Source organism: Anser cygnoides, chromosome 3 (genome assembly GCF_040182565.1).
Source record: "Anser cygnoides isolate HZ-2024a breed goose chromosome 3, Taihu_goose_T2T_genome, whole genome shotgun sequence".
In the NCBI taxonomy this organism is placed as follows: domain Eukaryota; kingdom Metazoa; phylum Chordata; class Aves; order Anseriformes; family Anatidae; genus Anser; species Anser cygnoides.
The window spans coordinates 85,861,469-85,873,873 of NC_089875.1; the positions used below are offsets into that span (position 1 = coordinate 85,861,469).

General features: G+C 44.1%; 1 protein-coding gene across 1 annotated transcript; it reads right to left on the reverse strand.

Annotated features, from left to right (window-relative positions):
• Positions 1-3,713: 3,713 nt before the first annotated feature.
• Positions 3,714-8,707, reverse strand: TPBG (trophoblast glycoprotein). Its single transcript, XM_013180058.3, has 2 exons — positions 8,403-8,707; positions 3,714-8,067 (listed from the first exon to the last, which is right to left on the reverse strand). The coding sequence occupies exon 2, from the start codon at positions 8,012-8,014 to the stop codon at positions 6,803-6,805; it is 1,212 nt and encodes a 403-aa protein (XP_013035512.2). The 5' UTR covers positions 8,015-8,067; positions 8,403-8,707; the 3' UTR covers positions 3,714-6,802.
• Positions 8,708-12,405: the final 3,698 nt, after the last annotated feature.

Genomic DNA, 12,405 nt, shown 5'->3' on the forward strand with positions numbered 1-12,405 from the left:
GTGCTTGTCAGGGGCATACTTGCTCCACGTGGACACTTTGATCCCCTTTGCAATGTGTGGGGAAAATTAGGCACCTAACCTAGCCAACAGAAAACACTGAAGAGATTGGTGTGGCTCAGACTTTGCTCCTCCTCAGTCTCCTCGATTTACATCATATATGTATTTATATATGAAAAATATGCATGCATGTATATGTATATATATGTATATATATATGTATAATGAGAATTCTTGTTTCTGACGTTTAAGAGCTCTCTCGATCTCCTCCAGGCTAACAAAAACACCCATTCCTGAAAACAGGGAAACAAAAGCACCAGGTAACGCCACTGGCTTAAACGGACTCATTTTTTTATCTACAGGATTTGGCTACTATTTGTTCTTAAGCTGTTAAAGAGAATGAGTGAAGACACCTACCTGAGGATGAAAAAACAATTGTCAATACAGTACTTCTTTTTCTTTCTTCAAAACAAGCTTAGATTTTTCAAATGCCCCAAAGTGGTGTCAGTCCACGATCACTTACAGCACTCTTGAAAGGAATGGTATTTTTTATTATTTTGATATTTTACTGCTGTTACTCAGTGCTCTTACATTGCCAGCATGAAGTATACCCTGGATTCTGTTAAAATGTCTATGTGACATTTGATAATGTCAATTTGACAAATGAGTTCTTTATTGCATAAATGCCCACGATTTCATGCAAAGCTACCGCAGGGTATGCCACAGACAAAATTTATACTGAAACAAACAGAGTAGCTAAAGTAGGCTGTGGACAGATACTAAGACAAATCAGCCTGAAGATAAAATCTAGGATAGATCAGCTCATTCCTGGTAAAACTGAACATCCTCCCCTGTTTGGTGTCCCTAAGAATGTGAAAAAACAGCAACAGCATGCAGCTTAAATACACGGCTAACCAAGTCATCAGGTATACTGCTGGGACAGCCCCCAGAAATTGCTCTGTCCTGCTAAAATTTCAGACATCTGCAATAGCTATCTATGACAAGATGAAATGACATCTGCCCCCTTGAATTTCCACATAGTCACAGTCCAAGTACTTACATTAAAAGAAGTTGTAAGAACAAAATAGTTTGCCAACAGAATGCTTTTTTTTCTCTGAAATTCTCTATTCATTCTCTGTTTTCATTCATTCATTCTCTATTTCAGCAACACTTTTCTTTAATACTTCCATCACAGTAAGAAAATGCATGCCACCAGTAAGAGTGCCTCTATATTTCACTATGTAAATAGACATTTGAAGACTTCAAAATACACAATTTGATCTAGTCATTAAAAACTCAAAAATCCATTACCGTTAAATTTAGAATCTAAAATGAACTTGAAAATCAGTAATGCATATACTAAAAAGAAAAAGCTACCAAATCATGTTCAAAAATAACAAAAATAATTAAATCACAATCCCTTAAATTCACTGACAAAATTTCTTTCTAAAGAAAGTAATCATACTACCTAGATGGAAGCTGCTATTTCACTATCGTGTCATGCAAATTCATAGTGCAATAATCACTTTGACCTATAGAGAAAACAATGACACTTAGCAAAGACCTCAATATCTACGAGGACTTACAATAATTAAATCAACGCTGAGAACACATATCATTAATAAGCAATCTGATAGACATTTTATTTTATTGAGGTATCATTTTTTAATTATGAAGTAAAAGTTCAATCTGAAATACAACAGTTTCTTGCATATCTAAAACGTCTAGGATAACGAAACATTCTAGAACACTAGATGGATTTCTAAACTTTCCATCACTGTATGCACTGAAACAACATTGCTAATTTATTCAGATGCTTTCATGCATAATTACAGGAAAACACGAATCTGTTCTGTTATTTTGTTAGTCTGTCATCAGAAAGGAAAAGCTATCTAATGAATACTTTGAAAAATATAAGTAATTGCAACTATTAGATTACTAACTGAAATACAAATAGTGTCTAAAGTACCATTTTAATTCTCTTAATAGTTCCCTATTTCTATTTAGGATAAGATTGGGAATGCAAGGCCTGATTTCAAGCTTTGCCTAAACTACAGATGACTTCTGGCATAGCAAGGTTTTCCAAGGATGCGACGACATGAAAATTGTAACACTGTTGAGAAAGCAAAATTCCTTTTTAAGGACATACTTATACTGCAGACCTATATTTCCACTTTGAAAAGCTTGTGATTTTTTTTTCCTCCAAGCTGGGAGAGGAGTGCTGTTTGGTTTGTTGTGTCAGTACAAGGCACCACTTTTCTGCTACTGCTAAATTGACTCAAGAAACCAGAGAAATGCATTTAATTCTGCTTCAGCAAAGGACCCTTGCCACCCACATGGTTTGTTTCTCTTCTTTAAGCATGTGTGAAATATCCAGTAAATGTCACACTCCCCAAACAGACTGTCCTTCCCTCTGCCTTGGTGGGCTTTCATTTAAGTCAAGGGCTTTGCAACTAGCAAGCAGCACATTTATAAAAACAGAGCACGGAGCTGTGGGCCTCATTTAGTCATTATTAAATCAGCAAACTGAATTAAATTCAATCTTCTATTACAACCCCCAAAACCACCTGCATTGCAAATATTATAGGACGTGACTCCACCTGTTAGCAAAAACTCTATTTATAGCAACAGGAAGAAATTAGAGCCATACCCATAAACCATGACCATAACATAAAAGATGCGGATTTTTCCTGTCGATAAGCGTTCTGATTTTCAGTGCTGATATCTCTCTTTCCTTTATAAGCTTCTCCCTTCAACTGTCTCTTGAAGAATATTAATGCCATTTGGAAGCTTGAAACTGAAATGTTTTTCTTACCAAATGCTATTTTCCTTCATCATATGCTGAGAATGAATGGTTCTTCTTGAACATTCAGCTGCTAAAGAAAAAGAGCATATCAGATTATCACTCTGTCCACCTCGACAAAGGCTCTTTTTCATGCTAAGACGTAAAGGGAAATGAAGATGCAAAACCATAAATACAGGTGCAGTCAGACTGATTTCTCCACCTGCGCAGATTCATGATACTCCTTTTAATGGATTTCTTGGGAAAATGAGGCAAAAAAAAGAAATTATGTAGATGCACAAAGAGCAGAGTATACCACAGGGAAAATGCTGGTAGAATAATGAGAGTTGGGATCTTGGCACAGTCATCTTGCGAATATTTTGTCATGCCTGTCTTCAGTGACATCTCAGTCAACAACTGTATATGGGTCTGAACAGGCGGCTTCATGAGCTGCCACGTCGCCGGGGATTGCCACTAGTTCTTAAAAGGTAAATTACCCAGAATAAAAAGATTTAAAGCAGTTGCACAAAGATTCAAAGTACTTTTTGGATGTAAAAATTATTGGGAATATTATGGCTTGCTGAGAGTAAAAAACGTCAGGTGATCTAACACTGAGCTACCTTGGGTAAAGAAACATTTAGGAATTTTCTGTTTCTTACTTGGCAACAGGACATATAGAAAATATTTACGGAAGATACATTAAAACAACTTCAGTTCCTTGTGTTACTTCTCTAAGAAAGTTTCAAGCTCATTACTACTAAAACTAGTTTTAAGAGAGCAGCTGACCCTTGGATAATCCATCGTTCTTGCTTCTTAGCTGTGTTGCCTTCCCTTCAGATTTGCCCACTCCTTTCCGATTTCCATGAAACATCAATGACAACTGTGTCATGCAGAACTTTGGGGTTTTATGTATACAAAACACATTTTAGAGGCATTTAGTACTGCACGTGTTTTATTGAAGAATGAATGAATAAAACAGCCTGGCTAATTAAGCTGCTCTGGAAATAGTAATCAATTGAAGTTTCAGGTGTCAAAGAAGAATAAAATATGCTTCAGAAGAACCTTTAAACTAACGCTATTTTAAATTGAACAGTTTTTAACCAAGCTCTGAAGCACTTTGGGAGCTACTTTTTAAATGTCTTCTGAGTACCACTGTAACTATTTCGTAATAGGAAAGGAAAACAAATTTCAAGCACTGGTTATAGAAGGGGATTTAAGACCAAATGCATTGTACAAAACACCAAAGCATTCACTGTCGGTCAAACACTGTAAGAGAATGTCATCCATCACAATATTCACACATGCTAAATGTTATATCCTAACAAACGCACATACAAGCAAATGGAAAAAATATTTTAAAGTCTCCATCACCAGGTCTCTAATTAAAGTCTATTACAATGAGGTTCCATGATACAAAAATAATAATAATCTTTAGAATAATAGGTGTGGTACAAGAGTTACACTTGCTCACTATACAAATACTCAGTCCAGTGGTGACAGACTGTGATTCAAGTCGTTGCCCATCCTTACACGGTTCTATAAATGCATGTCTGTTACATTAACACACTACGGATCGTAGGTTTTCACTGCAGTTACTTGAAAGCATCTGTTAAAAAAACAAACAAGAAATTGCCCAAGAAATGTCTTTGTACATATTTTACCTATAACATTAGAGAAGCATCTTAAGCAACGATGACACTCCTCTCCTCTTGGCACTGTATAGATGATTGTAAATTGATAATCTCCAAAATGACCAATACAACACCGCACACTGCATAGCTATTGTAAACTCTACCTTGTTACATAAACTATTGAACGTATGCTAAGTATGAACAGTTTGCATAGTTGCACAGTAATAATTATTCACACCGGGCTTTTTACACTATTCTTAAAATATGTGCAGAGAACATTCAGGCCAGCAGTTTGCTTTTAAGAATCCACAAACTTAAATTCATATGCTGTTATTCAGGTACTGCTCATACATTTAAATACAGCAGGAGAAATAGGCTACTGTTGAACACATATTAATTGTAGAATACACTGATTTATCAAAATATTGATTGTACTTAATGTTCTTTTTTACTTTTGAGGGCAAATGTACAAAAGCACATTAAAAAAATTGCTGGTATTGAATAAAGCCCATTTAAAGAAATAGAAAATTAGTCTAAACCAACTTGTGCTACTTGTTTTGACAATGTCTGAACTTACAAGGAGAGAAAAATGCATTTGAATAATACTGATGCCCCAGACAGATTATATTTCTTCTGATTCCTTAAGGACTATTTTATATTTATGAGCTCTTACCGAAGGCATATATCTATGACAAAACTGTCATTTTTGAAAATGAAGGAAATTTGCTGCTAATTCATAAAATTTAGAGATGCTTACGAGCTTCCATTAACAGTGACCATGGAAAAAGCTCCACCAATATACTGACAGATACCAATTTACATTACATTTTCACATTCGGTGTATTTTTTTTTTCATTAAAAATCTAAGAATGTATTAGGAAAAGTGCATTAATTACTGACGGCCATTGGAAGGTTCTTGCTAACCTTTCGATATGCCTTCAGAATTAGTTAGTAAATGATGCATTTCTGAAGTTTTTCTTTGCATGCTTCATATATTTACATGAAAATGCATTCCCAAGCAAGTAATAAGCATGAGAAATTACACAATACTTAAATGTACCTGTTAGAAGTCTTAAGATAAATGCAAAGTTCCATCGAGTTACTCAGTGTAGTCACTACAGAATCGCACCAAGAGTTTAAAATCAAACAGTAAGAACTTAATTTACTAAGTACTGCACTGACTTACAAGTCTGAAGCTCACTGACTACACGACTGAGCTGCATTTAATTTAGTTCAGGACCTGCAAGCATATCTTTTATAACAAACAACTCCATTCCGGTACAATTTTCTTTAGCTTGCAAACTCTGCAATTTAATTTGAATGTTTTTAAATTTGGTAGAGAAGAGCTTATGTAAATTCTATTAGCTCGTACCTTCCCAGCTAGATAGACACTAGCATCTGTCTCGACGTTTTGCAGTTGTTTAGGGAGAGCAGACTGGGGCTTTTGTGCCAAGTGGAACTACTCTCGTCGTTGATCAGTGTAATTCTTAAAGCCTATTTCACAAAATTGTCATAAATATTTATGTCTCTAAGTTACATGTTCATACAAAATTTTATTCAGATTACTACCATAAGGCTATTACTCCAGAGACTCTAAAGTTATTAACATTCTTAGATGTCCATACATTTCTCATTAAACAGCAAACTTCAACACAAGTTCTTGTAAGACTGTTTATTGAATTTAATGGTTCAGACGGAGTTTAGATGCAGCTTATATAGAAAAAAAAACGTCTTTTCAGGTAAACTGCAATCAAAAATAACTTAGTATAAAATACTAAGAGACTTACTGAGATTGTAAATTTCCTAACATGTAAAACTACAAAGTATTTGTGCATGCTCACTATTTGATTTCCTTCGTTGTTACAGAGGACTTGTTAAAAGGAGTTTCTTTGTTTTTCTGAGATTCAGTGTAAGTCTATGAAATGGAATCATTGTCATCACAATTCAGATATACAAGACCAAAACTGGCACAGAAGATCGTAATCTTTTTTCCCAAAAAGTTGAGGCAGCTTTTGTTGAATGGTATGTGTGTGTGTATGTATATATATATGTATATATAATATAAACTCTGGTGGCTTTGGAGCGTCACAGAGAAAATCCTTTTTTTCTTTTGAGATCTTGGAAAAAGCTTCCCATGAGTACCAACGAAAACAGGTAAGGAGGAAGAGAAGTAGCAGCTTGTTTCTTACATACAGCCCAACACCATGCGCAGCTGCCCAGCATCTCAGAACGAAGAGAGAAGGGTAATGAACACCACATGGAGGCATATCCCCCTCATGTTGCAAGCACGTCTGAGATTTCTCTGGGGAGAGGGAAGCAAGCACAAGGGTAAAGCATCAGTCTACGTTTCATGCATAGCTACTGTGTGCTGCCCCGCTTCCGCGGCGCTCTGTCAGACATCCGAGTTGGAGCTGAGGTTTGTTAACCTGGGGTCGGCATTGATCTCGTATCTGTAGTGATATCCCTCCATGTGATCCCTACAGGCGTCTCGGATGTTGTGCATCCACTTTTTGATTCCTTTTCGGTTCAAGTACAAAACCAGGAGAAAGATGGCCCCGATGAGAGCCAAGACTATCCCTAAGAAGACGTAGGAAGTCTGTAGCTGGGAAGGCAGGTCTACGGGCACGGAACAGTTCAGGTCAGAGGCGTTGATCTTCAGCAGGGCTTTGCCCTGCATCTTCTCGGGGTGGGCGCAGGTCAGGGCCTCCTTGCCCTCTACCTGGTCGCTCTCCTTGAGCCAGGCCACCAGGTCCTCGATGGCGCAGTCGCAGACCCAGGCGTTGCGGCCGAAGCCGATGCGCCGCAGGGCGGGCAGCCCGCGCCACTGGGCCAGGGTGCCGTTCCTCAGCACGCCCAGCGAGTTGTCGCTGAGGTTGAGGCTCTGCAGCTGGCCCAGCCCCTGGAAGGAGACGTTCCGCAGCCCCACCAGCGAGTTGTTGCTGAGGTCCAGGTGCCGCAGGGCGGGCAGCGCGCCGAACATGCCGGCGGGCAGCAGCAGCAGCCCGTTGTCGGCCAGCTCCAGGCGGCTGAGGTTGCGCAGGGCCCCGGCCTGCAGCAGGGCGGCCAGCCCCAGCAGCGCGCCCTGGTCGCGCAGAGCCCCGCGGAGGGCCAGCTCCTCCAGCGGGCTGCCGCCCTCGCCGAAGGCCTGCGGGCTGAGGGACGCCAGCGGGTTGCCGCTGAGGTCCAGCTGCCGCAGGGCGGGCAGGGCCGAGAGGGCGCCGGCCTCCACGACCCGCAGGTGGTTGCCGCTGAGGTTGAGGGCGCCCAGCTCGGCCAGGCGCTGGGCGGCGAAGGCGCCGGCGGGCAGGCGGCGCAGCGGGTTGCCGGTGATGAAGAGGTTGCGCACGTAGGGCGGCAGGTCGGGCGGCACCTCCGTCAGGTTGCCGTTCACGCACTTCACCGTCTTGGCCGCCTCCGAGCACTCGCAGCCGGCCGGGCAGCCGCCGGGCTGCTGCGCCGAGCCGCAGCCCAGCAGGACGTGCAGCAGCAGCCCCAGGCACAGCGCCCCGCCGCGCTCGGCTTCGCGCCCCGACATCGCTCCGGCTCCGGCACCGGCGGGCGGCGGCGGCCCGGCCCGCGACGGGACCTTCCCCTCCGGGCGCATTCGGCTCCGGCCGGCGAGGAGAGGCGAGGCGAAGCCGGCTCCGCTCCGCGGACCTGCGGCGGGAGAAGGAAAGCGAGAGGGCAGCGCGGAGCCGCACGCCCCCCGCCGCCCTGTGCCTCGCCCGCCGCCCCCGACACGTGGCCGGCCCCGGCCCCGGCCCCGGCCCCGCGGCTCTGCCCGCTCACGGCTCACGGCGGAGCGCAGGACGAGACCCGGCTGCCCGTCCTGGGGCTCCCCGTCCCCGGGCTGCCCGCCCCGGGGCTCCCCGTCTTGGCTCTGCCCGTCTTGGGGCTCCCCGTCCCGGGGCTCCCCGTACCCGACCTGCCCGCCCCGGGGCTCCCCGCTCGCGGTTCGCGCCGACTCCCGGTGCCGGAGCCCCGTCCCTCACCTCCTGCCGCCGCGTCCGGAGCCAACTCCGCCGCCGCCTCCCCCGGCCCCGCCGCCAACTCCGCGCCCACCCTCGCCGCGCCTGGCCCTGCCTCCGCTGCCAGGAGAAACCAACCGCCGCCCCGGCCGGGGGGAGCCGGCACCGCGCCCGCCCCACACGGGCGGCACCGCCGCTCGCCCAGCCCCAGCCCGCCGGCACCGCTCCCCTGCCCCGCTCCCTCCGCGGGGCGGCCCGACCCGGGGGCCCCCCGGCACGGAGGGGCCCGCCCGGAGCCCCGCTCCCCGCGGTCCCCCCGGCTGTGGTGGTGCGGCCGGAGGTTTACCTGGCCGCCGAGCGGAGCCTCCACAAGCGGCGTGGCCCGGCGAAGTCGGGAGGTGCCCGGGAGGGTACCCGGAGCCCGGTACCCGCAGCCCGGTACCCGCAGCCCGGTACCCGCCTCGGCAGCGGGGAGGAGCCGCCCGAGCCTCGCCACAAAGCCGCGGCCGGGAGGAGGGAGCCCGGGGGGCCCGCGGCCCCGTGCCGTCGAGGGGCAGGGGTTGGGGTTCCTGCGGGGAAGGGGCGATGCCTGCCGGGGAGACCGTTTGTGGGGAGAAAAGTGAAATAAAAAAGGGCAGCACCACCAAAATGTCCCAAACAAGCTGCAAAACTAAACGGAGATAAAGCTGGCGGGACCTTTCGAGGCCCTAAAACAAATGAATAAACCGGAGCTGCAAATGGGCAGATTGACACTGAGATAAAAGTTTTACTGTGGTAAGGCAAAAGCCTCAATACCCACCCGCATGCGAAACACTTTTTTTTTTTTTTTTCCCCCTGTACGTCAGAGTTATCTTCCTTCTGCTTTCCTGGCCAGCTAGATTCCCTGCATGGCGTCTCCATTCTTTGTTTTTTTTGTCTTCTTTCAGACTTCCTCCAGCAGGATCCCCAGGATCTGTGGAACAACCAGTTAAAGCCCCCCGTCTGTGGGGCCGCTCTTCCCTGGTGGCATGGGGGTCCCACCAGACTGGGGTGTGTTGGATGAGAAGGTCACAGGGAAAATGAAATAGGGAACAGCAGAAGTGACAGAGATGCAACATGGGGTCTCGGAGTCACGAGCAGTCCCAGAAGTTTGGGAGGTTGCTGCCTGGATGTGTGGTTAGAAAAGCAGTGGCACTACACCGCAGGAGTTTTTAGTTTGTTAAAGGGAATGTGAGTTCCAGATCCAAATGGCTCTTGTAGTAAAAAGCTTAGAGAAGTGGATAGGTAGAGAGAGCCTGCGTTTTGTAAGAGAAAGACACGTTTCTCTAATCTATTAGAGTTCCTTGGAAGAGTTAAAGGAAAAAAATAAAGTTGGCCTGTTAGACAACAGTGGAATTCAGTGACCAGTAAGAAGTTTCCAGGAGTCTCCTAAAAGAAGATAGCCTTTAAAATAGTTAACTAAAAATATTAACAACTCTGAGGTCACGCATAGAAAAACTGAATGTACCCATAACTGTTGTTGTTTTTTTTTTTTTTTGATAAAATGTTCAGATACAATGTCAATTTTAATGTAATAATGCAAAGAACAAAAATACAGATCATACTGTGCTGACCAAAATTGTTCTCCTGACACTTCATGAGCGTCTAGATGCAGCTGCGTCTCTTGCCCTGTATAGAGTCTTAGCTCTTCATGCAGGGAACTCCTTGTTCCATGTTTGTCAGTGCTGCAGAAATGCAAATAATAAATAACAAGGATTTTCCTATTAGCCAGTGCTGAACTGCATCTGCTAACCCTGCTTATGTTTGCAAGAAGAAAAACACTTGTTAATCTGCTCTGTTCTCTTCCCGTTTACATAAAACAGCTTTTCTCCGATGTGCACTCCAAGAAGGAAACTGCTTTCTGGTAAGTACAGTTTTATTGAGTAGATTTCCTGGATGTGTTTGCTATCTGTGCTAGGAAAGAGAAGTAGGAAAAAAATATAATTAAAAAAATGTATTTTTAGATCAGTTTTGGATATTATAATTGATTGATTTGGGAATTTGCATTGCACAGCCCATAGAATCTCATCTCCTTGTTTTTTTTTGAATAAAGCTTATGCAAAACTTTGTCCTGAGTTAAAACACAGTATTTGAAAAGACACAGTCTGGACTAGACTCAAACTGGAAGACAGTTTACCATAAGCAAATTGTTCCTGTGTCTGTTATTCCTCTGGGTTGGCTGAGAAGCTTCTGTTAACAGAAAGAATCAGTACTCCAGCATTTCAGCTCCCCCAGCCTGAAGATGTGATGCCTGCATAAAGGAGTGCAGAGAGTTGTAGAGAGAACTGGCAATAACTGATAGGAAAATTTATGCCTCTTCTGTGAAATGTTTCCACATTGCCTCAACAGTGCCTGAAGATACTCATAGGAAGTGGCCTTGGAAGGGTGTTTGTGGTGTGCTAAAGTTTATACACCAAATGAGCAATAGCACAGGGACCAGAATTCTTTTCTTTCACCAAAATATCTTCCCATAAAAAAGGAAGAACAAGCTGCAAGTTCCATCTGCTTCCTCACATGGAGAGATCCAGCAGGTCCTCCAAAGGACACCTTCTGTTTCCCTTGGGACTCAGCTTCATTTGAAGAAACATCATCAGAATACTTAAAATGGTGCCATAAAAATACTTGAGCAACCAACTGCTACCTTGAATTCTTTTGTGAATGCTTTATTCCATACTCACATGCTACACACATAAACATTTATGTTCTGTTTGTCTTCCTTTTAGGTACACTTAAATTTATATGGTAGATTTATATGGTAGTTATTGATTTTTATATAAATGGAAATAATACAGAATTCAGTCTTTGCGTTATTTTTTAATTAGCACTTAGTTCCAGTCACAAAAACACCCTGCCCTAATGATCTGCTGACCTACTCTGGTTTTCCCTGTCTATATGATAAATGCAGATAAATCCTACGATTATCTATGCTCCTCTGTGGAAATCATTCAGTCATAAATCACTATACAAGATAAAACCATGTTTGTATTTTCTTACATACTGTCCATTTTTGTGTTGAAGAAACCACAAGTCAGTCTAATACAAACAGTGTCGATTTTTAATATAGTGAAAGCGTATGTTAAATTTTCCTGGTGCTATCAGAAAAAAAAAAGATTCTAGCTATAAGTAACATTTTTGTCTTAAAAGATAAGTTAATTGAGTATCTGTAATAATGCATTCTTATGAATTCCGGAGACTCTCCTTTAGGTGGAGATGGAAGGGATGATAGCAGACAAAGTGTCCTCACCTGAATATATGCAACACCAAAAATTCTTAGAGCTATAGAGACACAGCTCACCCTTTCAGTTTCCAGAAAGCCCATCTCTACTCCCAGTAGTGGTTTATTATGAAACCCTGTTTCTCAAATGAGTAGGAATCTATGGAGACTTGCTGTCAGTGAAGCTGGCCGCCTGAGCTGGGGTCAAGTATTCACTAGGAAAAGACACCTGGGAGGAGAACTCACTGGGATCCAAGCTCTGCCGTTGTGTGCACATCCCTCTGTCCTGCTCTGGCTCTGCATGCTCTGATGTGCAGAGGACTGAGCAGCCTCTTCCAGGTTCGGACGAATACAACTGAGAATTCAACATGCTTAAACGGGTCAGGGTAAACGTTCAGTCTTGCTTTATTCTTCCCTTACTGGGGAACGATGCAGGTCGTTTACTTTCTAGCTTTCTTTGATATATTGCTATACGTATTTAAGAACGGTAATTTTTTTCGTTACGGCATATGTGAGCAGGCTTCAGCTGGCACGTTGGTGTATTGGTCGTGTCCACCTGGGATGTGGGCAGAGCAGATTGTCGGCTGGATTAGTGCCCCTCTGTGCCGCAGTGACTGCCTTGCTGTGCACAAGCACTCTCAGCAGACACTGAGAGCTCAAAATCACATTCCTTGGGCCAACTTGCAATTTTGTCACGGTTACGGTATGCGAGGGAGGCACCTGGTTGGGTCGAGGTGCTGGGCTCCAGCTCCCATCTGCTGCTGATATCTAGGAGACTGGAAGATGGCATAGGTG